This window comes from Falco punctatus (assembly GCF_963210335.1).
Source record: "Falco punctatus genome assembly, chromosome: 11".
Classification (NCBI taxonomy): Eukaryota; Metazoa; Chordata; class Aves; order Falconiformes; family Falconidae; genus Falco; species Falco punctatus.
This window is the reverse complement of record NC_137591.1, coordinates 18,277,497-18,305,006: the sequence shown is the minus strand read 5'-3', so window position 1 is coordinate 18,305,006 and position 27,510 is coordinate 18,277,497. Positions and strand designations below refer to the sequence as shown.

General features: G+C 37.6%; 1 protein-coding gene across 2 annotated transcripts; it reads right to left on the bottom strand.

Annotated features, from left to right (window-relative positions):
• Positions 1–70: 70 nt before the first annotated feature.
• Positions 71–27,510, bottom strand: ZNF326 (zinc finger protein 326). 2 transcript variants are annotated; one of them, XM_080406684.1, is made up of 13 exons: positions 27,347–27,510; positions 26,769–26,843; positions 20,420–20,546; positions 17,936–18,341; positions 15,064–15,262; positions 13,259–13,293; positions 12,292–12,379; positions 9,985–10,099; positions 8,844–8,991; positions 8,412–8,511; positions 7,363–7,493; positions 6,384–6,479; positions 71–798 (listed from the first exon to the last, which is right to left on the bottom strand). In XM_080406684.1, exons 1-13 carry the CDS (start codon positions 27,360–27,362, stop codon positions 634–636), a joined length of 1,701 nt encoding a protein of 566 aa, XP_080262810.1. In that variant the 5' UTR covers positions 27,363–27,510; the 3' UTR covers positions 71–633. The 2 variants fall into 2 exon arrangements, with proteins under 2 accessions (XP_080262810.1, XP_080262811.1); XM_080406685.1 differs by lacking the exon at positions 26,769–26,843.

The following is a 27,510-nucleotide window of genomic DNA, read 5'->3' as shown; positions in this document are numbered from 1 at the left end:
ATTTGAAACCAATCTGGTAGTCAGCATGGGGACATACTTGAAATACGTAACTATAGACACTTTAAACCAGTAACATTTCTTAAGTGTTTTATTGCTACAAACTGGTACATCTTATCACAAAAAGCTACAAGGCATATTATAACACATACTCTATTATACAGAGTGCAATGCAGTCCCCGAAACAGCCACACTCAACAGCACAATTTTTGGAGTTACTCATTCTGTACTAAGAGGTAAATATGATAAGCTTATGCCATACAGCATTTAATATATTTACCCCACAGACCCGCCTTTCTTTTCAATTGATTAGACCAAAAATTATTATATCCAACTTTCAATACACACACCAAAAAAATAGGATGCTTAAAAAAATATACAACACAATGTTTTAATCAGCTTTAACAGTCAGTTTTCTATAAAAAGCTCAACTAAAATATTTCATTATTAATTTCATTTTAAACAAAATCAGAAACACAGAGGAATTATATAAACAAGTTCTCCATGGAATGGAATGCATGCATACGGTGGGGAATCTTCAACAATTTCATTTGAGACTATTAAAAAGTCTTAGCCACTTTAGAGCAGAAATAAAAAGCTGTTCCCCCCCCTTAATATATTTTCATTTTCTTGCACTTAGTTATCTTCAGTGTGGTCTAAAGTGAAATCAGTCTGTTCTTCAGTTTCTTCCTCCTCTTCTTCCTCCTCTTCTTCCTCACCCTCAGCTGGTTCATCAGCTTTGTCCTCCTCTTCTGCCTGCTGCTCCTGAGCCTGATCATTAATTTCAAAAGGATTTTCACCCTGAAGCAGAAGATTGAAAACAAACACTTTGATATTTATTTCAAACATGAAATAAAATTATACTCATCATTTCAGTGAATTAAAAAGGCAGCCGCTAAGAAATGCTATGGTGTTTTATACAGCTTTTTAATAGGGTGGGGGTTTTTTTTCAATAAAATCAAAACAGATTTGATTTTAAATTTTTATGCACACTGGAAATGAGCATTCAAATAAAATGTTTTCATGAAAGTAGAAATGGCACTGAGAAGAAGTCCAAGTATGCTACACAAAAACTTCAGTTTAACTTCAACCTTCAGTAAATTAAAATTACATGGTCAAGTTTCAACATGTTTTTAAGAACTACAGCCACTTCCTTTTTCTCCTCAATTAAAACCAAATCTGAACAGAGTTTTGTTCTGCTTTTCCTTACTTAGTCTTTACTTACTCCAAATAATTCTACCAAAAAGACACTCTTCAGTGTATGAAAAAACAATTTCGAATTATATTGACTAGTCTGAAATTCACCCCATTGCTGATCTAGAGAAATTATTAGATTTCTCAGTATTTTAAATACATTAGCATTCTAGTTTTAAACTTTCTCTATTTCATATAGTAGTTTAGTACAAGACATACCTCAGCTTTCACTTGTTTCAGAAATTTAAGAACTATGTATAATCAATAAAGAATAACAACATGAAGTATTAGCAGTTTCTTTGCTGAAGTTCCTTTCACATTCAAGCATCTGACAGAGCAAGTCTGATCTGAGCATATGACACCGATCACTAACTACACTAAGATAATGATTTTAATATTATTTAAAAGATGATCCAAAAGAAAAACAGAGTTCTAGGCCTCCTGTACTTATGTGCTTAAATATTTTTCTTCAGTTAATTTTTCTGGTAGAGTCTTCCAGGTGGCCTATGAGACACTGAAAAATTAGAAAGCTATAAAAACATTTAACAAATGCCACTAAACAAAAACTTGGCTTCCTTGTTATTCCAAAAATCAAGAAAAATCATAACTTCATATTTAAAGAGTAACACAAAGAAAGCATAATTCTTTGAGGCCATGCTATTCCAAGTCCCAGGAGAATTTCATGCACACACTTTATAATGGCCAGTCTACAGCACCTAGATGGTAATGTCTGCTGAGCCCCGTCAACTCATAGTCGAATCAAAGACACAGCTGCCACATATAAACCCCATGAATAAGCTATTTAAACTTCTTTGAGATACTAAGTTTGACTTTTTTTTATAAGAAGATTCTCACAGGCAAGGATCAAGCACATAGAAAGCTGGTATCATAACTTATCTGAGCCCCGTGAACACAGCAAAAACCCCACATCTCATTACTTACTACATACTAGTACTGTTTAGTGTATGTGTCCCAACACAGAAATACAAAAAATATTTATTAGCTCAGTAAAAAGTTTCATCAAAAAACAAACCACAGGGAAAAGCGAGTGCCCAATCAATTCAATTCCAACATGAAGAATTAGTGCCACTCCCCAAAACTGTATCCATCTATTTTCCTTTTTGGACACAAGTGCAAGAGACCACCTTACTGTAAATGCTCCAGTGCCATTTTCCTTAGGTTCAGCCAAATATTTTCTATCATCTGCGTACAGGAACAAGGATTTCCAAAGACAGACAGAAATAAGCTAATTACTGAGTTAAGAACACTCCACCTGGTTAGCTTCAAATACCATCAATAGACATTACAGAGGGAAGACAGCTATATTAAGAGTTTCATATGTCCTAATAGAGAGCATTGTTTCCTAGCAAAAGAAATCAAAAGGTAGCCTTCCTCTGTATATGACTCACAAGGATATCAGCCCTTTTATAGGTCTGATATAAAAGGAAAGACTAAAATCCTCTCACGTCTAGGCTAGGCATAACTATGGATCGTAACTAAAGAATGCACTTCTGAAAGGACTGCTTCTACACTCCTGCAGACAGCTTCTGACTGTCCCTGACTCTTGGGGACAAGCTACAGAAAACTGTTACATTTCATTCCTGTGGAGACAGTATGTCGCTTCTGGCTAACCTAGCAGAACTGGATTCAGCACACTACTTCTGGATGAACAGACTTCTATACAATAATAACAAAAAAAGTTAAAGTTGCTTTCTCCAACTGTTTTTTTTTCAGAGAAAAATGCACTTTTCAAGTTCTCAAGCCAAGGAAAAAGTTACTGCCCTCAAGGGGAAGATCCTAACGACTGTGCTCTTTTCCAGTGATGTAGCATCAGAGGCATCCAGCACAGCATGCAGAGCCAATTTTGATGCTAGTTGATTTTGACAGCCACACTGGTCCCATCTTCCCAGATGGCTTTAAAAAACAAAACAAAAAAACCCCAGAAAACAAGAACACAGACACACCATTGAACTGCTGCAGAAAGACTTTATGATGCCTACAGAGCATAAAAACACAAGCAGGTAAGTAGTTCATTCCCAAGAGATGCATTCTTTGGGTTCCTTGTCTCTAGAATATTTAAATTGCAGAGAAACCTTAAGACTGTGAACTGGTGTTTACAACGAAAGCTTCAGGATTCAAATGTCCCCAGAAACCACACTCCCTATCTGTTTATAACAGGTCTCACAAACCTGACCCAAAAAGATACCGAAGTCTGCCTACCTAACTGGTAAACTTTAGAATGCCTTCACTAATACACATGAACACAGTCCTGGGATATAGTGATAGAAAATGTCAACCTCTATGACACTTCTCTTGAGCAACATCCCAGCATGTTTTAATCACAGACATCATTCTATCTAGGAAGTTCTAAATGGTCCAAAATTAAGAGACAGTCAAGACTTCATCAAGTGGTAACTTTTTGCCTGAGAAACAAGATGGTCTTTTTTCCTCAGTATAAAGGGACTTGCTGCAGGTTCATAAAATTTCCAAGATGATTGTTTCAGAGCGGCCAGCAGGTGGCTTGTGGTAGATTCCCCCCTGCTTCCCTCCATAATACAGATGTAGGGGAATAAGGAAGAATGAAGAACTTTTTAAAAAAGCATACAAAGAATACACTGGAAGCATAAAAGGATGTGACACAAGACCAACACTGGGGAAACAGAGGGCTCTTTAAAAGAAATGGCCAAGCTAAGAAACAATCCTTTCAAGGTTCTTTGATTGAAATATCTACAATGAAGATATCAAGATATGTAGAGGAAAGGTTCCTTGCATGCAAAGGGTAGGATGCAAACATACCTTGTTAATTTAAGCACTGTACTTGGTTTTCAAATACAGGAATTGAAAAAAAAAATCATGGAATAAGACAGTGTAAAAGACTGTCACCAGCACCATTAGGATCATAAGATCACATGCATGTTTTGACAACTGGAAATCTTTGTTCTAATACAGCAGTTTTCTGGAAACTGAATGAAGTTTTCAACAATGCAGACACCAGCTTCAAAGCAGCAGTGAACAGATGCAGCATTTCATGACAGAAGACATGATAGCAAAAATGATTGTCCTAACAGCTGGGGTCCAGTAGAACACTGGAGGAACAGTACATGTGACAGTAATTCCAATACTAAAAGATCCAAGGAAGCCGCATTAGTAAATTAAGAAGGCCACCTTGAAGAAATGCTATTCTCCACCATTACGATTCTTGTTGTTTTCATCACCTGCTATGGCACTAGCAACCACTGTCAAGACCTATCTGGATCTTTGTGTTTTCCTTTCCATTTGTAACTATAGTCACTGACCAGAAGTGTAACAAAGATCAGAGCCTTTATAAAAACACCAGGAGCTCTTCTAAAAGCTGCATCACCTAATTTACCGAAGCTGTCTTCCATGGAGCTGGGACATTAACTGCAAATGTCTTGAAACAAATGAAAAAACCACAAACACAACACATGAGGCATTATCTTAAGCTAACTCCATATAGATCCTTCCATTTTCAGTGGACACCACAGACACCTTTACCATGTTAAAAAAATATATAATTAAAAAAATCACTTAACTCAGTGAAAATTACCAGGGGTGATTTAACCTTTACACCTTTTCTATAGTCAATGTGTTCAAGCTCACAAAACTAGCTGAAAGACTCAAGTTAAAATACATATACTTATTTAGCGGGTACAGGTAAATACTACCAAGTTTGTATTCATTTCTTGAAGATTCTGCAGTGAAATTTGTAAACCTACAACTGACCTCATAGTTAAGTGGTTAAACATGAAAATGTTTACAGCCAAAACCAATTTTTTCTTTCTGCTTTCATTTTCACAGTGCAAACTAAAAACATGTAGTTAAAGAAACTGATTGTAGAATGGCATATTTGAAGCTGTAAGTTTGTTTAAAAAGGATGCATCCATTTGCTTTCTCTCCTTTTACACATATAGTGAACAACCTGTGGAGCCGTCTCTAGTTGAAAAAAAATAAAATCAAAGGGCAAAAGACATTTTCCATTAAGCATTTGGTAGAGGAGTAAGTCACAGAGAATTTTTACCCAAAAGAAATGGTCAAGGTGTCCCAAGTAAGACAACAGCTGTTATTGCTTATCAGTTAGTTCACTCCAGACCAGAAGTGACTATCTACTCCCTCATTTTCAGTCAAACATTAACTAGAGCCTTCAACCTTGAAAAAAAAGTCTTAGACAATGCAACACGCAGCTAATATTCTCAAAACTGATCACCTGCTGCAGTGTCAGCTAGCCAATCAACCCAAATTACATTAAATTGTCATCTACCAAGTAGTTACTCAGTAGCTTCATGGGGCAATCAAATTTACTGAAGCAGAACTTTTCACTCAAAACCACAATGGTGGCAGGTGGGTCCTAAATACCAGTTGTGGTAGAGAGATGGAGGACCATTACCCTCAGCAGGGTGTGGTTCTAAAAGGCAGTACTGGCCTCAACAGAAAGAAAAGCTATCCCAAATAAGGTTGAATTAGGGAAATGCACATCTTCTAGGCTACAGATTAAAAAAACCAAGCTTCCCAATATGCACAGAGAAATCAAGCAGTGTAACGGAAGAGAAAAAAAAAAAATCAATCAATTAAAAGTGACTACCAGGAATAGCTAACAATGGTACTACAGAAAAAGTCACTTCATTGGCCTGGCAGAAAAAACATCCACATTTTGCCAAAATGATTTCACATAACGTTTCTCAGGCCACGCATCTGTAACACAGGCTGCCAAGGCTTTTAAATTACCTGATCACAACTACTGTCATAAGCTTTCGTTTTCTGTATGTTGCCATGAATTCTAGAAATTCTATGGAATAAAAAGTAGCAGAGTAGTGTGCATCACACACTGGAGCCTTCGCTCCTAAACATACACACCGACTCAAGTGTTTTGTGCTCATTCAAAAGACACTGCAGATGCTTTCCTAAAGCTCGATTATTTTTTTTCGTAAGGGCATCTAATTAAAAATTTACTAAAAAGAAATGGTAAACAAAAGCCAAAAGCTACTAAACTTTGCTGAAAAAGTTGCCACCTTCAGATTATCTGAGAATGGCAAAATATGTTAAAAGTATATTCAATCTGTGAGCTGCCTAGAAGGCAGAAGCAGAAGACAGCACTGAGGTTACACTCCAAGAGCATGGAGAAAATAGTGGTATAGCAACTATTACAGACTACTTTTTTCCCATTTGCATCTTACCTTTACATACAGCTCATACCGTGCCTTGACTATAGGATTATTCAAGATACTGGTGGCAGTAAGAACACTCTCCCTTTTTATTTGCTCTCTGTAGGCCTGGGAAACAGATTTTACAGTGAATAATCATCACATAGTTATTACAATCATCACACAAACTTGAATTAATGGTCAGTTTCTGTAAAGAAACTTAGTTTGTTGCTTTACCTTGACCAAAAGATACATTCACATCTTGCTCACATAACAAACTACAATCATGCACCTATCTACAACCACAGTTACCTGTTTTAATCTACAGATAACATCCATGCTTTTCCACCACAGCCTAACATACTGTTGAAGATGTCCCTGCCCATTGAAGGAGGATTGGACTAGATGACCTTTAAAGGTCCCTTCCAACTCTAACTATTCCGTGATATTCCACAATCACAGAAGCTCACATACAAACAAAACATTACTTGCTTACTATGACAACTGTGATTTTTTTTTCATCCATGCTACTCTTTCAACCCTTCTACCAAACTTAAAAGTGTGTACTGCTAATTCTGAACTGGTCTCACTTTTCTTCAAATTAAAAAGTTAACAGCCAAGCAAAAAAAGATACCAGGATTGTTACCTTGCTAGAAACATAAGTATTAAGTTTTGCAATCTGAGTAACAAAACCTTCCCAGCACTTAATGATGTTTAAAAAAAATCCCATAAAATAAAAAGTCATTCCCAGTAACCTTCTCAGGACTTACTACTGTCAGCTATTAAGCACACCAGCATTTCATTAACTGGGGGTGCTTAAGTGCTAGCTACTTCACAAGACATTATGTTTACAAATTTTAACAAGGACATTATAGCTTTCTAGAGAACAAGTAATACCAAAAAGAACTCAGAAATTACTTGCACCAAGTACCATAGGACTTCTCATCTACCATTAATTATGCTTGGGCTTCCGTTTTGTTTGGGTTTTTTTAAATAATATGACATATCTTACTTGTTTTCCTTTTGTGTGGTCAGGAGATTTTAAGTGCTGCTGAACAGAACTGTGTAATGCAGGAACATACACACTGCAAGCACTGCAGTGAACAGTCTCAACCTTCATCATATGGTCATCAGCAGTAACCCCTGCCAAAGAAGATGCAACAAATCACTAAGACAAAACATGTTATTCTAGGGAAGTAGGAAAGGGGACTGGTCGTTTAATACCAGAAAACTAGAACTGTAAACACGTCAAACTGAACCACAGGGGAATATTCACCCAAATTTGGGCACCAAAATTAGGCTTTCTGAAGGCAAAGTGCTGGAGGAACACTCTTCACTTGGATATTCCAACTCTTTCCCTCCACAGACTATGTATGAGACCCAGGCAATTATGTTTGCTGTCTGAGGTTATGATATATGAACACCTACCTGCCTAAACAGAAGGAAATAAAAATGATTGAACTATTGAACTGAACTAGTTAACATGCACAAATGTCATCTATTTAAAATCAACAATAACCAATATCCTTAATACACATTTTGATACAAGAACTAAAGCTTCACCAAAGCAGCTGGATTTACTTTACCCCTCATAAGAACAACTGATTTCTTTCCTTGCCTCCCCTCACCACCAGGAAGAGCATGAATCCAATTCTTGCAGTTTTAATACTAGCTTGCCAACAGCACACTCTGATAATAAAGGCATACGGGTCCTCCAGTACTTATGGAAAGTACACAAAAAGAATTTGGGAGATGGTTAAGATGTTAGCTATATCCATTTTTAAGTAGCTTTTAGCAGTTGCGAAGTACCTAGCACAATGCTATCTTACTTTCCGACAAGGCTATCGGGACAACGAACATAAATATGGTTTGCTGTCTCCCACTGTGCTCATGTTCCACATTTCAACAGAAATGAAGCAAGAAATTCCAACCAGGTACAGGAAAGGTGTGAAAACTCATAAATTTAATTCAAACATTTTATCAGATCTGAAGAAGAACGATAGGAGAACAGGGCAAGCAGAGCTCCATAGTATGCACTTTCATATAAAAAGCATTACTCACCTTCCATTATATCTTTTTCAGCAGCTTGAGCATTTTCTGTTTGGTTACTTGTCTGTTGCTTACGCATAGCTGTCTTCTTGAATTTATTCACCATACACTCCTACAGAGAATCAAAAAACCCAAAACCTGTAACATTTGATGTACAGCTGTTTATATCCCAATAGGAACCTGTACTTACAATATTACTCAGGATAGCTCAGTAATACATAGCAATTAATTGCTGTTACTTCTTAAGGCACTACTTTTAATTGTAAAAGTAACACTGCTTTACAGACTCTGAATTTGCTTCAATTTTTAGCAATATGTGCTGTGCCAAGTCATCTGCAAAAGGAGTGACAATGATAAATTAAGCGTATTTTGAAGATACATGGTAAATTGTTAACTACACTCTAATGTAAAAGTATTATATAGCTCAAAAACCAGTTGCCTTACATGAAGGAATTCCATCACTACTTTGTCAAATTTGGTTTGCTTCTGGATATGATCCAATGTTTCCTGGTGAGCTGCACTCTCCAGATGTGCCTCAATTTCTTTTTCTTCAAATGTTCGAAATTTGCAAAATGAGCAAGTAAATGCCATTCTATCAAGAGAAATACATTAAACAATATTACTATTAAAGAAAACATTCTTCTCTCTCTCCTCAAAACCATGAGGACTTGACAAACCTATTTGGAAAAGGAACGGGAAAAGCATTCCTTAAAGCAGCCTAAGTGGAAAAAAAAAATAATCCAGTATATTAAAAGGGTAACTGCTACAAGAACCAAATACAAATCAGGCCAGTTCGAGTAATGAATTATCTGTGCAGAACATGAAAATTGCTGGTATCAGAAGCTAGCCATTTAAAAGCCACATTATTCTGTGAGTATATCTACCACAACAGCTCTCTAGTTTGTGTCACTTTTTGTAGTAGCTCTCATAAGCAAGTCACTCCATGATTTCCTAACTACAAATAGTCAAAAGAATTCATTTAAAGCTCATTTTCCATACAAAACCTATGTAATCTTTATAAGGAAACGTGGCCCCCTCAGTACAGTGAGGAAAAGGCAGTAATGCTATGACCTTATACTGCAGTGACATAGAACAGTCTTGTATGGTGATGGCCACTAGCCTGCTTGGCCGTGGCAAGACTCAGAAAAGTTACAGATCTACCTGGTTTTGCTACAAAATCACTTACCATACATATAAAACCAGAATAAAGTCAATTTCTAACAGCTTATTAAATCGGCATGAAATACATATTTAAACGGAAGTACATACTTCAAAAGCAGTGCCATTCTAAGCTGCTTCTCAAGTGTGCACTAATGCACTTGTGGGAGAGAAGGGGTTAGGAAACTGTGTTTTCTGACACAGCAGAGGGCCAGTGAAATATTCAGTCTTCTAAGCCACAAGATTTGGGTGCTCTGTTTTAGTCTGAGGGTTTTTTGTTTATTTGGGTCAGGTTTTTGCTCATTTCTTCATTGCATTTTATTTTCCTAAAATTTCCTGAAAACCCTTTTGGACTGATAAGACCTATTCTTACAGAAGGATAAAGGGGGAAAAGAACACTGCACACAAGACAGAAGTTATAACAAACCTGTATCCATCACCGTATTTTTCACTGTTTTTTTCCCTTCTACGCCTTTGCTTCTCTCTTCTGGCCTCAATTCGCCGCTTTTCTTCTTCCTCACTTTTAACTTCTCCTTTGCCATCTTAACATACAATAGGAGGATATTAAAATATCACATTAAAAACAAACAAACCAAAAAAACTCCACTCCACTCCAGTAAAAGTATCTGTCTTCCCTGTCTCCTTCACAAATACCTCAAAACGCAGAGAATGATTCTATATCAAAATGGTTCAACAACTTATTTAAATGCCACAAAAGTTTTGCTTTGTTTGCCTCCTCTAAAGACGACCAATTTAAACATTTACTTCCAACAACGCAAACTTAGTAGTTAAGGGGTTACACTCTAGATTACATTCATAAAAGAAAGGAAATTCAGAGTTAAAGCAAACCCTACCCTCCTGTGCCTAGTTATTAAAGGCCTCTTCAAGTGACTGACCAGGAAAGGGTACTAGGGAGAAACACATAATTTAAAACTCTCCATGGTTTTAGAACACCATAGCTACAATGCCCTTACATAAAAAGAAATTATCTAAAGTCATTCTCTTCCACTGAGAAGGCAGTTTCCAAGCCCAGAAGTTTTCACAAAGGAGACTATGCAGAATTTCATTAAGGTGCAGCATCCAACCTGATCTTCAACAACTTTATTAATTTTCACTAGACTTCACTTGATTTCACAGAAAAGTGATCCAAAGATTCTCAGCTAAAGAAAAACCAGTGAAAGAAGAGCCAGCTGGGTGAATGGGGTAGGAAACAACCACCACACAACAAAAACCCAACCAAACCTTCAAAGACGAATATCATTAAATTATCACCTGGCATGTAAGATTTCAAACAAATGTCAGGAAATGAGTTTTGCAACATTAGTGACTTCTAAGGACATTTTGACTTTTTGCGTAATTGTACTTACGTTCGCCTTTCCTATGCCTGCTTTAAAAGCCCATGGACAAAGGGAAACAACTAGAGTATTATTCAGTGAGTAGTTTTAGATCATGAAAAAAAAAAAAAGGATCACTTAGTTTTTTGTTGCAGTTCAACCTTAGGAGAGGCCAGCCTCCATGAAATCTGCCTCCATCTAAACAGCAACAGAAAGGAATGTACAGGAAAAAAGGAAAAAAAAAAAATAGAAAGACCTGCGAAAAGCTCTGTGACTCTAGAAGCATCACTGAGTACTGAAAACATTTCCACTGACTAGCAGCTTACTTCATTCCTGATTAACCCAGGGGTTTTTATTTTGTAATAGTTTCAAAAATTACTCTGATCCAGGGAGGAAAAAAAACTCTATCCAAAAGATTATTTTTTTAATTCAATTTAAAAACAAGAAACAACTACCCACCCACAGAGGCAATTCCGTTAGTGTTTTACTGCTGTAAAAATAATCTGGTATGACACTGTAACAGAGTGAAACAGCCTACTCTTGCCTCTCAAGCTCACAAACACAAGTGCCCATCCTGTTACAAGCCAGGCAATGGAAGTCTTGAATCTACATATGAACTGGGAATCCCCAGTGGGGCTCCCACCTTTAAGTGCACTTAGTCAAACTTCTAAAAATGAAAAAACCCCACATAACTAGTAAAAAAAAATTTTAAATTACTACTATTTCAAGAAAAGAAACTAATCAGTTGGCTGTAAATTTCCAGCACTCCTTACCATCAGATTAAACTACATGCACAATCAGGCCATCCACAAGGGAAGGGGACTAAAAATAATTTCAGCCTTAACACTGGATTTCTTTGTGTATATGTTTGAAGTCACTAAAGTTAATACGCACTTTAACTGATTTTATGTAAGCTAATAATTAACCTATTCCATTAAGACTGCACATGAAATATACCTAATATTCTTGAGATGAGCTCTCCAAGTTAACCAAATCCACTTTTATAGAAGTGACTCACCTAGGATTTAAGGGTGAGGTTGATCAGCTAGTGGGATAAATAGTAGGATATGGGTGAGGAACCGATGGGATAAACAACATTTAAGCAATGGAACGGCTATAAGTACAGAAGACTATTTACATCAGTTTCACAAAAATAAAGCAAGTCAAACAACAACATACAGAGATGATCAGAAAGCAGAGAGAAAATAAGCATGTAAAGAACAAAACAAGTGATGGATAGATGTTACAATCTTCTTCATGGCCTAATTTATGAACTGTTGGGGCGGGAGGAGGAAAAAGTCATGCTACTCAATTAGAGGTCACACATACCAACTTACTAAATCTATTCAAAGTCACACAAACACAATACCTACAACACCTTACCTGACAAAGCAACTTACCTCCGAAAGTCTGATAGCCAAGATCATAAGCATCTCTTGTAAAGTCTTCATATATAACAACTGCACCACTTGTGTCCACTTCAATTTCCTAATAAAGTCAAAGCAATAAATTTTCTAAGAAAAAAGCCCCAACAAAACAATGCCATTCTAAAACCAGAAAAAGACAGTGCAAATTATTTCCAAGAATCTGATATTTGCCATTTTTATCCATTATGAAAATGGAAGAAAGCCAATTGAGTATATAGACTCAGCATACAAACACTTCAACCTATACATTCCTCCTTTAAAGTCTCTGTGAATTAGTTTCACAATCACAATCCTGTCTTCTACATAAACACTCTGACTTTCAATTCAGACTTGATGTATTCTCAACTAAATATTTAAAAAAGGAAAACATTCCCGGTTTTCAACACAGGAACCAGGATTAGCTTAGCTTACTAATCACACTCTTACATATTGTTGCAACTGATCTTTCCGTAGGTGGGAACTAATCTTTGTACCCTATCACACAACACCTGTTAACACTTGTTCTTTTTTACTTACCCTCTCTCTCCTTGATGTGTCTTGTATCTTACCCATTCTTCCTCACTGTTGTTTAATAATCTCCCTGTCATTTTGTACTTAATTTCTCAACCCACCCAAGCAGGTCAGAGGTGTATAGATTCAAGCAGACTACCTATGACAACATGAGACGTGCTCATATGACAGCTCTCTGTGCAATGCAAGAACAGGTAGAGCCTACAAATAGCCTAGAAAGTTAATTTTAAAGTGTATCTGCACAAGCTATAAATCTTTCATTCAAAGCCAGTAAAGATTTCAGACTGTCACCAAAATAAGACAGTTTTATATTACATTTAGAAAAAAATCCAAAACTTAAGCCCTTTAGCTTAACAATTTTTTGTCTTAAGGCATACTGTGCAAACTTCTGAAAGAATCACAAACATTTTTCAGTGCTGGGAATCTTTACCTCTATAGTAGAATCCTGGAAAGATGATTTCATGTCTATAAAAATAAAACGAGGAAGAAATAAGTAACGCAGAAGTGCTGTTGATTTTAAGGCAGTAAGGCATTTAGGAAAAAAAAAAAAAAAAAAAAAAAGCCTGCTTGTTATGCAGCCAGGGCAGTCTACATCTACAATTTAACATATTTTTCTAATACTAGATGCAAAATCACTTATCCTTCGGAATATAAACTAAACAGTCTTCTAGAAGAAAACTCCACAAAAACAAGAAAGTCAAGACTGAAAGGACAATACAATTGAGATGTATTTTCATGCTTACGTTGTATACCAATTGCATCCAATTTTCTGTCGTCACCTGCTTTTTAGTTTTAAACTACATGATACTGCTTAAAGCATCTTTCAGTTCAAGCTTCTGAAAACTGTGTTAAGCCACCCAGCAGTTTCTTTCCCCCAGTCTGAGCAACAGGACAGGTTGGATAAAAAGTGCATTCTAGCAGATGCTATCTACTTCACTTCTTAAAGTAACTTCAGTATTATGTAGTACATTGGTCCTTGGATTGTGGAAATCAGTGAAGGGGAAGAGATAATAAGCTATAAGTGCTCTGTCTGAAGGTAGTTTAGAAAAGGAGAATCTACAAAAGTACCGAAAGAATAAGTAGTCTGATATACCTGGATGTGTATTTTACAGACCCATTTCATCACAACAAAGCTGGCGAGTCCAGCAGTAATGCTCCCTATGCAAAAGCCAGAGGAACATGTCCTATACACCCAGTGCCTGAAATTTTTATAGTACTCAAAGTTAAAGGAATAGTTTTGCAATACACAGCAATATAATTAGAATTACAAAATCAAAAATAAAATTTTCACGTGGAATCTTCTGCCAAGTCTGACTGGGCATTTACCTTGCAAGCACTGAGCTAAAGTAACTTTAAGCATTTTTCAGGTGCAATGTGAAACCAAACTATATAAAACACTGTAGATCTGAATTACCGAGGAAATTACAAGCACAAAGCCTAGAAAATTTGACTGATGTAAATGCCATTCTTAATATTTAATATTCAAGTTTACATTCCCTCCAAGCAAGTAATTTATTCACCTCATTAGTGATTTTTGTTCTCCAGCTTTGCCTGCAATATCAGAATTATTATAGTTGTAGGATATCTTTAGGGAAGCTGAACAAACCAAGCACCACTAATACTTTGAAATTTATATTTCCGGTTTATCTGTCCTATTTCCAGTTCTTCTCTTCATTATGGCATTTCATTTACACAAAGGAGCAATCTCTCTCTGCCTTTCATAAATTATTCTGTAATAATTTTCACTGTTTTCTGTTTGCCTTCTTTCCCTCTCCACTTCACCCACACCTTATGCCTTTATTTTAGCTGTTGCAGTTGATACACTACTATTTATATCCATCAAAGTAATTGGACAGCAGGACCCAGGCTCATGCAAGGGCTTATTTTAATATTTGTCAGGCATTGTCACTTAAGGCAACCTGAGATCTGAAATGATTTTCAGTGGTAGAAATCTGCCTCCAGGAAGTATCATTATAAAGTCTGAATGAAACTGTCTTCAGCAGTAGATATTTAAACACATCAAAATAGTCAATTTCCTTCAGCACATTATCTTTGCAGTAGAAGAGTTAGAAGAGTAAATACATAAAACCTGTTGCGGAGTACTTCTAAGGTAGAAAATGAAGAATTACAAAACAGCACATACAGCCCTCTTCCTGAATATTAAACCCAAGTAATTCCTAATGAATAAAAAACAACAGTAATTTTAACTTAAGAATTTTGGCACTTGTTACTTACTAGGTGATTTTTTCTGGCTCAGCTTCAAAATAGGTTTTGTCATTTTGGGTTTCTTGATAAATGTCCCGCCAGGTTTGTTATATGGCTGTGGTATCATTTTTCTTTTTATTCCTCTTGCAGCAACTGCTGCAGGACTGGGTTTGTTATGATAGTCAACAACAATTCCAGGTCTGTGCATTCCTCCAAAGTCTCCCATATGCTGAAAATTTGTGAAATCAAGAGAAATGTATTAGTATATCAAATCAATAGAAATGAAACAATTACTTGGTACAATAAAACTGTGAACTAAGTAAAATCTGTGTTCTAGAGCAAAATGCAGGGGAAATTTAAGCTCCCAGTTTGATGTTGTGTTGTGCAATGGCTTTGTGGGTGTTTGTCCAGTAGAATGAATACATATGTACAAACGGTGTTTCTGCTTATTCAGAACCATTGTCCAGACAATGAACATGTCTATCAGAGTTCGTATCTCAGCCTAACATCTTGGCTCCTCTCTTCAGATTCTCTAGATGATGAATGACTTCTCCCTCTGGGAAAAAACAGAGCTAACCAAAGCAGTTTTTTGACACTTTAGGCAGCAGTCATTTATAAAAATTAAAAAACCCAACAACAACAAAAAGGAAAAAAAAAAAAAGCTTCTTCATACCAAATTATTAGCAGAGACTCGAAAAATGAATAAAGAAGGTTGTTCAGTGTGGAATAAAGATTAACTAAAGGAAGCTCATTCTTTCTTTTACCTATCTTTCTACAGAATTCAACAAATCCAGAATTTAAAAGTTGGGCCTGGAGGGAGTGCTACAAAAACATGGCAGCAGTAGGAATGAAAATTCAGTTGAAAGGCAACCTTGCTATGATTTCTAAGTTACCTCTCTGAAGGCATGGAATAAATGAGTAATCTAAAGAGGGAGAATTTAGGTAGCTGCAGTATTTTCGAAAGCACTAACATACTACTAAATATTAACTGCTTGATTAATAAAGGGCAAAGGAGAGCCCACTGACTGGATGGGTGACTTGGATAAGCAGAAATATTTGTATTGCCATGAGAAGAGAATTAGTATTACACTACCAAAATTAAAAGAACATAAAAATAACTTTAAAGTACTTTGTGAGAAGTATGACTTTCTTTTTCTTATGTGAATTTCAAATGACACACAGAATGTACCAAAACAGGCACTTTTCTTAACCAGAAGTCCATGCACAAGATTTCCATGTTAATTTATTTAGTAGAGACAGTTACAGAACCACCTAGCATGTACATTTACACTGTACGCACATAAATTTGACATGAAGTATGCACTGGGATAATTTCAAGTACTTTTTTTTTTTTTTTTAACAGTCTATCTATTAAAGGTGCAATGCATTTTACATATGGTAAGTAGTTTAGCCTTTACATTCTCCTTTATCACATGAAAGACCAAAAAGAGAAATTTCAAAACCAAAGCAAAACAAAAAAGAAATAAGGCTACTTGGTTGTAACTCTGCACAAAACTTTCAGATCTAAAGGAGTTCTGAAAGGACAGCATCCAAAGTTAAGAACCTAACGCTTTCAGCTCACAAGCAGAGAAACAAAGATTAGATTCTATTTCTCATACCATGCCACATGCCAGCTAGCAGCCATGTGCAAGTCTGAGCTAAAATTTGTATACGGCAACTATAGTACTCAAGAATGCTGCAAAGTAGACTTTCTGGAACAAAACCACCACACAATTAGGCATTTAAAAGACCCAGTAAAAAATAATCTTCCTCTATGCTTCAAGCTACAAACAAGTTGTATGGGTTAATATTAACCAATTGCTTCCCAAATAAATATGGCACACTTAATTTTAAAATAAGTTACACCTAGAGGCACAGGCAGAAAAATGTTCAATGAACTCTTCATGCTTAAAAAAAAAAAAACATAATCAGAATTGGGATTATAAAACCAAGATAAAGGGACACCATCAACCTAAAGTTAGTACTTCTGTCAGGATTTTTTTATTCTCTTTTGCATTTCTTTTCCCTAGCTCATTTAACATCAAGCATTACTTCTCTGAAGTGTGATCCACTATTTTATGTACAGTTAATCCTGCTGTTTCTTGGACATGCAGTTTTTACATCCTACACTGGAAAGGAGTGGGAACGTAAGTCCTCAAAACAAAATCAATACGGGTGACACGACTAGGCACACTATCTGGAAATTAATCGCAATTCTGTGAAAGGACCTGATTTTAAGTTGATGATGCCCCTTTAACCATACTTTAATTTTGAAAAAGAATCACTGTAACTGCTAACCACCCACCTTTGCCATTTCCTCCCCATCACCCTTCCAACACACAAGTCAGAGCAAGAATTAAGTTTAAAAGAAGACTTGATGTTTGATAAAGCACGTGTTCAACATATTGAAGAATTAGCTAAACTTTTACCTTTACAGGAAACAAAAACTACTCTAGCATTCACAGCCTGTGATTTATTTTTTGCTTATACATTGCACCTTTAACCTACTCAAAACTTCAAAAGACTTTGAATTAAACTTTTACAATATTCAAGACTTCCCCCACCAGCAGCAAAGATGCTAGTGTTTACAAGGAAAAATGCAAGTCCTTTTAACCCCTTTTAGACCAAACCTATTACTTTTATCTTCACCTTTCAAACAAAAGGAGAGATTTAACAAACCTTATCAACTAGTCCTCTATTACTCATTACTTTCAACAGAAAGAGGGACTGGGTACTACTTGAAGACAGGTTCAAGGGGGTAAACAACATTGTCAAACCATGATAGTTTGCTTGGACAAAAAACCCACACTGTACTGAACAGTGCATTCATTTTAAAGCAGTGGTCTTGAAAGGGTTTAAAAGAGTGTCTAGTGAAAAGAATCTGAAAAGATTCTGTACTTACTCCTCGGCCTCGGCCTCTGCCTGTTGATGGTCCTCCAAAAGCATCATAGTTTCTGCTTCCAAATCCACTTTCAGGATAAGCAGGCGTTCCTCTCCCCCGAGAGCCTACAGGTGCAGGCTTCATATGGGGTGAAGAAAAACTGCTGTAGGAAGAGTAACTCTCTCTTCCTCTGTCCTCCATAAACCCAGGCCTCAATTTTGAACGGGAGTAAGGTGCTTCCCAGCTAGACCCGCCCTGGTTTCTACCTCCGAAAGAGTCAAGGCTATTCCGGTAGGAGTTGTCAAATCGACCACCATAACTACCTCCGAAGCGGCTTTGTTCGGGTTCATTATAACCATAGCCAGATCTGTACAGATCTCGCCCACCCAGAGAAGACCCGGAGTCGTAAGACTCATAAGGTCCAAACCTGGAAAAGTTGCACAGTGAGGAGAAAAAAAAGTAAGCTTACTAATATTATACATTTCAAAAGACAAGTTATCAGTTGACATTTATCAACTAAAATCAATTTATTACTATACTGGTCCGAACAGTTGTGTTATTGTTTAATCTTGATTAGGGCTGGGCAAATCACACTATGACCAGATAGAAAGCTATCTGAGCCAGTTTTGCTACAAACAATTCTAAAGTTCAGTATGCCTGAACTTTGTTTACTTAAAATTTTCAGCAAGTTATTTACTAAAACATCATTAGAGCCCAGCCCTAGTCTCACAAAAATCATCACCTGCAGACATTCATAGGCTAGTCAAACTCTCCTTTCTTCAAAATCATGCCCTCATATTCTAACAGTTAAACAGCAGTTAAAAGGCGGCTTAGTTCTGAACTGAGGAGAAAAAAAGAAAGATCTTTTTTTTAGTGGTACAGTTGTGAGTCTTAAACACCCCACGGTTCTAATTTTAAAGGAAAAACACAGGTGCTCTTCCATCCACATTTGTACTTTTTGGAAATTTTCTCCCTTTAAATTCTGTCTCCCAAAGAGTTCATGATCTTCAGTATATCCATCTTTCACTTGCAGACTGTTAAGTCTAGCAACTCAGGATTTTGAAAGTCTACCCAGTGCATGCACAGTGGACACAAAAACAGTCCTCGCAATTTCAGAGTAGAGTAACAAGGAGCTGAAGTCTTTCTGAAATCTTTAGTTATTTACCAAGAGTTTGCTTTGCCAGGGGCAGGGTGGGGCAAGGGTTTCAGGCTAGAAATCATCAGTATTTGTAACCACTTGGAAGGGAAACACATTAGTGTCCCTGCAGGGTTAGAATAAGGTGATTCAGCAGGAGTTGGGAAAGGCAACCCCTTGACAGATAAAATATAAACTAGAACAGACTCAAACTACTGGCTGTATCTACAGTAAACTGAATGCCTTCATTTTAAAGGATGTTAGTCTCAGAAGACCCAACGCTACACAGAAAATGACGCTATCTACAGAAAGAGCCCATGCACAATATTAACGTTACATGGCAAGAGACATTTCGGTGTTCAAGTAGTCATTCAACCTCAATCATATGCAGATTACTATATGGTAGGTACAGCTCATTCCTGAATCTCTGCTCAGACTTTTAAGTCAATCTTAGTGTTCATCATTAAACAAATTATAAAGTGTTTAACAGAACCGTGCAGCAAAACACAACACTTCTCCAGCCTCCCTACTTAGCATTGTCCTTGCCCAGTGGCACCACAGTGACTACAGACAAGATTCATACAGTAGTCTGGCCACAGCCAGACAAGAATTCAAGGGCGCACACAAGAAAACCATCAGATTATCTAAATTTTCTTCACAATTTGTTTCCTCCAAGATAGAATCGCTACTCTGAAAAGCATGCTTCTTTGAATACAATATTAAAACCTAAATCAAATCAGCTGCTCCCTACTGTTTTTATCTGAAAGAGCAACAGTAGTAGTACCCTAGCATTAAATACACAACTTTAAGACCACTGCATCAGAATTTTTATTTTTAGACCAATCCATCTTACAAAGCAGCCCAGAACATGCACACAGTTTTAAGTGTAATCAGTACCTGCCAATGAAATAATCTGGACATGACTTTCAGATTCAATACCAAGATCATTTGAGCACTGCACATTCAAACCAAAGAACACAGACCCTAAATGTTCCTTGAAAACGGAATGTTGATAGATTCGGTCTAAGGCACTAAACCAGTTAGGTCTAGTCTGCTATGTCAGAAATGGTATGTCAGGCCAATCAGCTACAAATTACTAGCCATTACTGAAAAATAAACACTTTTTCCAGTTTCATTCGAAGGCGCACTGTTTCACTATCAAACTTTTCCACAAAAATGCTGATTATTATAAGAATCTAGCTCTTACAGTTTAGTATTTGCCAGTATTTATCAAACATGAAGACTCAGAACAAAAGTGTTCATACAAAATCGTAACAACATGCCTCAGGAACACTTAAGTTAGAAGACAAAATTATTTAAACTTAAACTGGGTTTGATCAATTCTTGGGACAACTGAAGGATTATTTTACCTGTTACCACCACCACCACCTCCTCCGCCTCCACCTCCATGACTCTCCATCCCATAGGATTGGTTAAGGTAAGAGTCCATGGATCGTGGGCCACCATAGCCTCCATGCCCATAATCACGGTCCATGTCTAAAAAAAGAGCAGAAAAATGTTTATAAAGAAAGCAAGCAAGAAGTCTTATTAAGTAATCTAGTTAAAAATCTTAAGTAAAAGGTTTACTCTTTGCCACAGTGCTTAAACTATTTTGCAACTGCCAGTTGCAAACCAATTTTGACATTCTGCTTAGGGAAGCAGTGTCTTTGCCATCATCTGAGCACCTCTTAACTGAAATCAAGTTCATATTTTTTTCCCCAGTACTGGATAACTCAGCATTATTGTTCCATCAGCTGGAATTCAGACGCAAGTTAAATTAAGAGAATTAAATGGAGAAGACTGATGTAGAATATGTCAGAAGTTAGTGGAGAATTAAGGCCACTTCCCACCCTTTAATAATACACACAGCTCACAGGCATCTGCTTTCTCTATCCAGCCCCTCAAAAATCTTCACTCACATTGACAGACACCCTGGGTCAAGGTTACAAGCTGTCATGCTGCAGTGCAGATTCTGTATATAGACTACAGTCAAACAAAATAATTTTCTCCCATCTAGCACAAAAATTTATCCAAAACACCACTGAGCTGCAGCCTGCTAACTGCAGTAAGATGTTGGTATTTCATAGCTGAACTGATGACACTTCGTGATATCTTTGTATCTTGAACTGAAGTCTGGCAAAAGAACTAATTTCTTCTTCAACACTGGAAGTCCTACGTAAAAGTTCTGGTTAAATAACCCACTCAAATTCAAAGCACTGAAACAGTGTCATAGATCTGCATAACAAATATGATTCACTGTCTTCTTGCAACATACACAATTTGCACTTTACTGGCAGTCTAATGACAAAAGCTGCTTCCTGGTACCAACCAACACTAACTTCTGGACAATACAAAGAAAGCCTGGCAAGTCAAGCCTCACAGAAAAGGTAACAGAGAAGGAAAACACAGTGAACACATGAAGGATTAAAATAAAACCACACAAAGACTTGTCCACTCTGACAAGAGAGAGTATTTTATCCATTTCAAAATCTCCAAGTGTAAACCACTGACTTTTCCAGAAGACAACAGGACAATAAGCTCACTTGAAGTTGTAAGAAATTCTCCTCTTTAAAGAAACATAGTAATTCTCTGTGCATATCATTTCATGGAAATAACTGTAGTGATGAAAATAAGTATATATACTACTTAAATGTATATATATACTGTTTGTACCTGCTTCCTGTTAGCACCAGGCAGCCATTGCAATTCACTTCCTTAATCTGTCAACAAGAATTCTGCAAATGGTACTGAGCTGGCTGTATCACTTTTACACAGATGTTCTTAGCATGCCTGAATAGATACTCCAAGAAATGAAGATCTGCTGGTTTTTTTTTTATTCTAATGATTGTAGGTACTTCTGAAATAAAAAAACTTCGAACAAGAGAAGTCACACTGCACCTCTTTCCATGTTCTGAACATATAATAAAGATTCTACAGCAAAGCACAAAAAAAAGCTTTTCAAAATACTAGTCACGTAGCATCACACAGCATCAACTTAAACTGCAAAAAGTTACTCTTTAAAGAAATGGCTAAGCTTTCTAATAGAAACATCCAGTATTTGTCTCTGGTGTGACTGAATGATCTATCACCAAATCCAGTGGTGCAGGCCAGTAAAAAGTGTAAAGTAGCCAATAAAATAAATTCAGTTGCACAAAAATTAAGGTTAGATGATCTCACAGTCAATCTCAAATCCAAGGTGTTGTTAGGTTTTGTTTTTTTAAATACAGTGTTATCTAATCAAAAGACTGACATTCTGAAAACTGAAATGTCTAACCTAAAAGCACCCAATAATCTACCACAGTTTTACCTGCTCCCTATTATCTACAGACTCTGAGATGGCACAAAAGTAATTTGGTGAAGTGTTGAAGAGATGAATCACATCATTCAACAAGGAAGAACACAACATACTATCAAGCTCCCTGCCACTGCAATCCAATTCTGTTCTAGTGTAGTAGGTAGTGATCAGTGTTGTCCAAATGCCAGAAGTTAGCTAGTAGGAAAAATACAAAAACATTCACAGAGAAGGACTCTTCCAAAAAATGGTTTGAAGCATAGTTTCAAAATAAGTTTTTAGTCTAAAATTTTCAGCAGGAAAGCAAATACTTCTAAAATATGTTCTACAACCACACAAGAACTTCTGACATCCACTTTTGCTCACTCTCCTTACTCATCCACACTTCGTGTTACCAAACACCAGCAGTCTTACTGCAAGAGCTATGCCAGTGCCCAAACCCTCAAATCACTGCCTTTAGGACATCATCACCTTCTCCCTAACAGTGAACAACTTACTTGTCCTTTCCAGATTCACTTCACTGCATTTACCTACATCATAATACACTCGCTTTTGAAAAGGTTTAATAGGGGATACAAGAGATAAAAAGAAGCAAAGAGGGATGATCACTTGCATGATTTTCTACTACAAGAAACTGGAGGTAGCAAATGAAACAAAAATAACAAGCTACAAATTAACTGGATCTTTTTCACAAAACAGATACAGAGCACTTCCAGGACTCAAGTGTCAAGAAAAAAATGTGCATGGATTTAAGAAAGAAACTGGAGAAATCTACTGACAAATTCAAAGGATGTGGAACACAAAGGCTATGTCTCTGGTTCAGAAAGTTCCCAAGCTGCAAACCAGCAAAAGCATATAAATATACTGAACAAGTACTTGTACTATTCCTTCCACATCTACAAAAGGACAGCAACATACAAGATACTGGTGAGGTGGGACAGACACATCTTTGACCTGACCTAATGAAGGTGATTTATGATCTCCTTCCAGCTACTTCATTAACTGTTCCAGACTGCTGAGCAGCCAAGCCTATCATTCCAACCACCGGCCTCCTGGTTCATTTTGTCAGCTGCAAACTTTACCAAAGTTTTACAGATATTTACACCTCAGAGCCTGACAAACATACTGCATTCAAATTAGGAAGTACAGTATTTCTTCAGGCATTAAGCTTTTCTTTACTCTGAAAGTCTGTGCTCCAGATGGGCTTTATCCTAAAAAGGGGAAAAACATACAAGATGACAGTAAATATTCACTTCGGTGACCTAAAAGGATTTCAACTTCTGAATGTAATACCTGAATATTAATCGCTCACACAGCTTTAGTTATCACAATCTCAAGGTAAATAGCTTATTAGTGGACAAATGTCACAACTACAGACATCAAAATCCATTCACACTGGCCTCTTTCACACTACTGGCTCTTCTTCTAACTAAAGCAAGACAGATGGACATGGAGCACTAAAAAAGCTGTACCTGCACAGAACCATTTCCTCTGCCTGTAGCCTACTCCCCATTCACTGTTATATTAGCTCTGGCTGTTACCACTGGCGGAGATAAACAGAAGTTGCCTGTCTGTGCAAACTATTCAGACTGAATGTGAAATTGTTCCACATACTAAGAGAACATGTGCTTAAGCACCAGAGAAACACCACCAGGAATTGTACCGAAGCATCTCAAACTGCAAACTCAGAAGTGTAGTACTTCATTTAGGTTTAAATAGTAACTGTTTGTCAAAGAAACCTTTGACAAAATATTTTATTTGCATTATCTACGAATACTACAGAGTGAAAAAGGGGAAAAAAAAAAAGAAGCAGCAGCTCATATTTGCTCCTAAAGTTTAAAAATTAAAGACTAAATTTCTGCACTGATGAAGGCACTGACAAAGCATCTGAAACAAAGTTTGTTGAAGGAATAAATCAGGTTTTGGATCTGTAACCTCTTGTATAAATACAGTGTGGATTAACGAGCTGTGGAATTAAAGTATGGAAACAGAACTGCAAAGAACAATCTCACTCTGTATTTCTAGATTATACGCAAGTCTACTGGGGTAGCGGAGACGGGAGAATAGCTGCATCAGAGGGGGAAAAATGTATTACCTCTAAACAAAAAAAAAAAGAATGGGACACTAAAAGACAAGTTCAATTTACAAATTAAAATGTTAATGTATATGTATTCCTTCAGATTAAAAAAAACACCCACAACAGATCTGGTGGAGAGATCATTTAAAATGGCTGCAAAATATAGCTCAATAGCCAGCAAAGAAAAATCAAGTTTTCCTTAGGAAAAGAACTAGGAAGTTAAATACGTAGCAGATAGGACTCAGAATCCCTTGGTATAAAGGGCTCCATTTAAAAGAAAAAGCTTAAGATCAGAGAACATTGAAATCATTATTCACAGCACAAAGAAATGAAATCACTTTCAACAATGTTATCCATGTGGAGCATATGAAAAGGCTAGAAAAATGAGAAAGATCTTACAGTAATAAATACAGGAAAATAAAATAAACTTCAGTAAAATAAAAATAACCTTTAAACAATAAGAAAAACAGAAGTACCAGCTTGAAACAAGCTAAATTTCCCTATATTTGAAATTCATAATCCACAGCGACTACAAGCAGCTTAAGAATCCATTGTGTAATGGAGTAAGCAACACTTTCTCCAGGTACATTAGATTTTTCTTAACACTATGCCTGCTTTAAGATCACAACCTTGCTATTAGATACAGAAATTTTAACACACCATTGAGTCCCATGCAAAACAAGGAACCAATCTAACAATGCAGTTGAATTTTAGGAATAGCAGCAGAAGACGTTTCCCCTTCCAGATTAAACGGGCAAGTTACAGTAAACAAGATATTAACAAGAACAGCTAGTAACACATTTGTTAATAGTATTAACAGAATTTATTCTACAGGCCATATCACTTCTGTCTCAAACCAAGTCATGAGCAAGAAACAGTGGCAGAATTACAGTGGTCATCAATCATCCAATGAGAAGTACTTCACACTGGTTAAGTTGCCAACCAGAAGAGCCTTGCCAAGAACTCAAAACTGGGAAAAGATGAAAACTCCCAACATCCATCCTCTGTTGCCATCTACTGGACCCCTACAAAACATTAGCCCACTGTACATCATGGGGTAAGACAAAGCTTTATGCATGCCTTACTAAGGTATATACAATGCATAAACTTTAACATTAAATGTTTCAAGCTGCAGACATCATAATTAAACTTGTTAAGTAATAATGAATAATAGAAAGCTTAATTATCACAGTGAAAACTATTATTACAGAGGTACATGAAAGGAACAATCTAATTGTACAACATACATTTCATTGGTTACTTCCCATAGGATGAGCCTGGATTCACTTTAATACTACTGTCATCTGATAGCAGAAAAGCAGGTTCTGGTTAACGGCTACAGCGAATATTCCAGTAATTCTTTAATTCCAGTAATGCTTAAAACCGCCAATTAAGAACCTTTTCTACTAATATTCTAAAGGACATTTAATTAGGAATCAACACAGAAGGCTAAAAAACAGGGTCACAGCTTTACTTATCTTACTATGAAGAAAGATAAATGCAAAATAATATAATCGGCAAAAAAAGCTAAGACTCAAGGAATGTATCATAAAAATGATCATACTGCAATCAAAGATCTCTCTGTAATCCAATGTGTTATTTCCCTGTAACAGCCAGCAAGAGTATCAAGAGACCCAACAGCAGACACTTACTTGATGACATCTGTAAATGAAGCCTGGGCACAGTTTATGGTAAAGTTTTTACATTAACATCCTTTTAGTACTGGCATGCTGGCAAGATAGGTCGAGTCATTTCTTGAGTCTTACTAAACTCATAACCTTAATCATCTTACAAAATTACGTGCATTCCTTTTTGTTGTATCTATTTTGTTGTATGTGGTATTTTTGATAGCGTAAAAACAAGAGCTACCTTTTGCTGTATCACATTTACTTTATACGCTTCCTATATTCCTTCCCAAACTGTTAAAGTAAACTTAAAAAAATAAAAATCAAGCAGTTCCAGGTTGTTTCTTTCCATGTCTGTATAAAAGGAGGAAACATCCTCCTTCTTTTCAATAGTAGCAAGAATCAAATACAGTAGTCCATAAGAAAACAAAATATTGATTTATGCAAAAAGCATCATCATAAGAAAAGTCTGTATTCCCCACCCCCACCCATCCCCACTCCTCGATCTCACAATTTTGATTTGGAACGTGCATGAGTTCATGTTGACATGCCCAAGATGAAAATCAAGTCTCACTCCCAGCCAGTTACAACTCCTCCAGAAAACAACATGTGCAGTCAAACCATGTTACGTACTTTTAATAACCCGATTGTTTTTTGTTTTTGTCAACAGTGACTGTTCAGCCCCAACTCTTTTTTTACAGGTTAGACGTATTTATAGCTCATACCTGAGACTGACCCACTGGGCATGTTCACACCACAATGCATGGGGGTATCTGGGAATCTCCAATCTCTGTCTTCAGCTGGAGAGGATGGGTCAGTGAGAATGACTTAGTGCTTAGCAAGAGCTGGAGGGGAGAGACAGGGAGCCGCAACAAGAGGCGGCTCTCTCTCCTGTCGGATCTCCAGTCTCCTGACACGACCCCCTCACGGAGCTTGCCCCGAGCTCCCCCCGTTCCTGCCCGCGCCGCCCCCGCCCGCCGCCTCCCCCTCGCCCCCCGCTCGCCCCGCGCCCCAGGGCGCCTCGCCCCGCGGAGGGCCGCCCCCGCCCGCGCCGCCCGCCCGCCCGCGCCGCCCCCCGGGAGGGCCCTCCTCCCGCGCAGCAGCCCTCCCGCCGCCGGCCGCCGCCGCCGCAGCTCCCCCGACCCGGGAGGGGCGGCGGGGAGGAGGACGAGGAAGTGGATGAAGGGGACTCCGTCCTGCGCGGAACAAAGCGGCCGCTGCCATTTTGAGACGCGGCCGGGCCTCGCGGCGGCAACGGTGGCGGCGGCCGGGCCCTACCCTCGCTCTGGGGGTGCGCCCTCACCTTCCCCGTAGTCCATGGCGGCGGCGGCGGCGGGCCCTGCTCCCCCGGACGGCTGGCGGCCGCGGCGGCTCCGGCTTCTCTCAATGGCGCCTTCCACCACAACGAGGCAAGGCGGGACCTGCGCGCGACGGGGCGGCCACGGCGCGCGGCGATTGGCCCGGGCG

Coding starts and splice junctions, on each gene's coding strand:
- ZNF326 (XM_080406684.1), bottom strand. Junction 13,294..15,063: donor GAGCCAGAAAAAATCACCTA/GTAAGTAACAAG, acceptor TTATTTTTATAG/ACATGAAATCATCTTTCCAG. Junction 10,100..12,291: donor TGGCTATCAGACTTTCGGAG/GTAAGTTGCTTT, acceptor TTGTATGTTAAG/ATGGCAAAGGAGAAGTTAAA.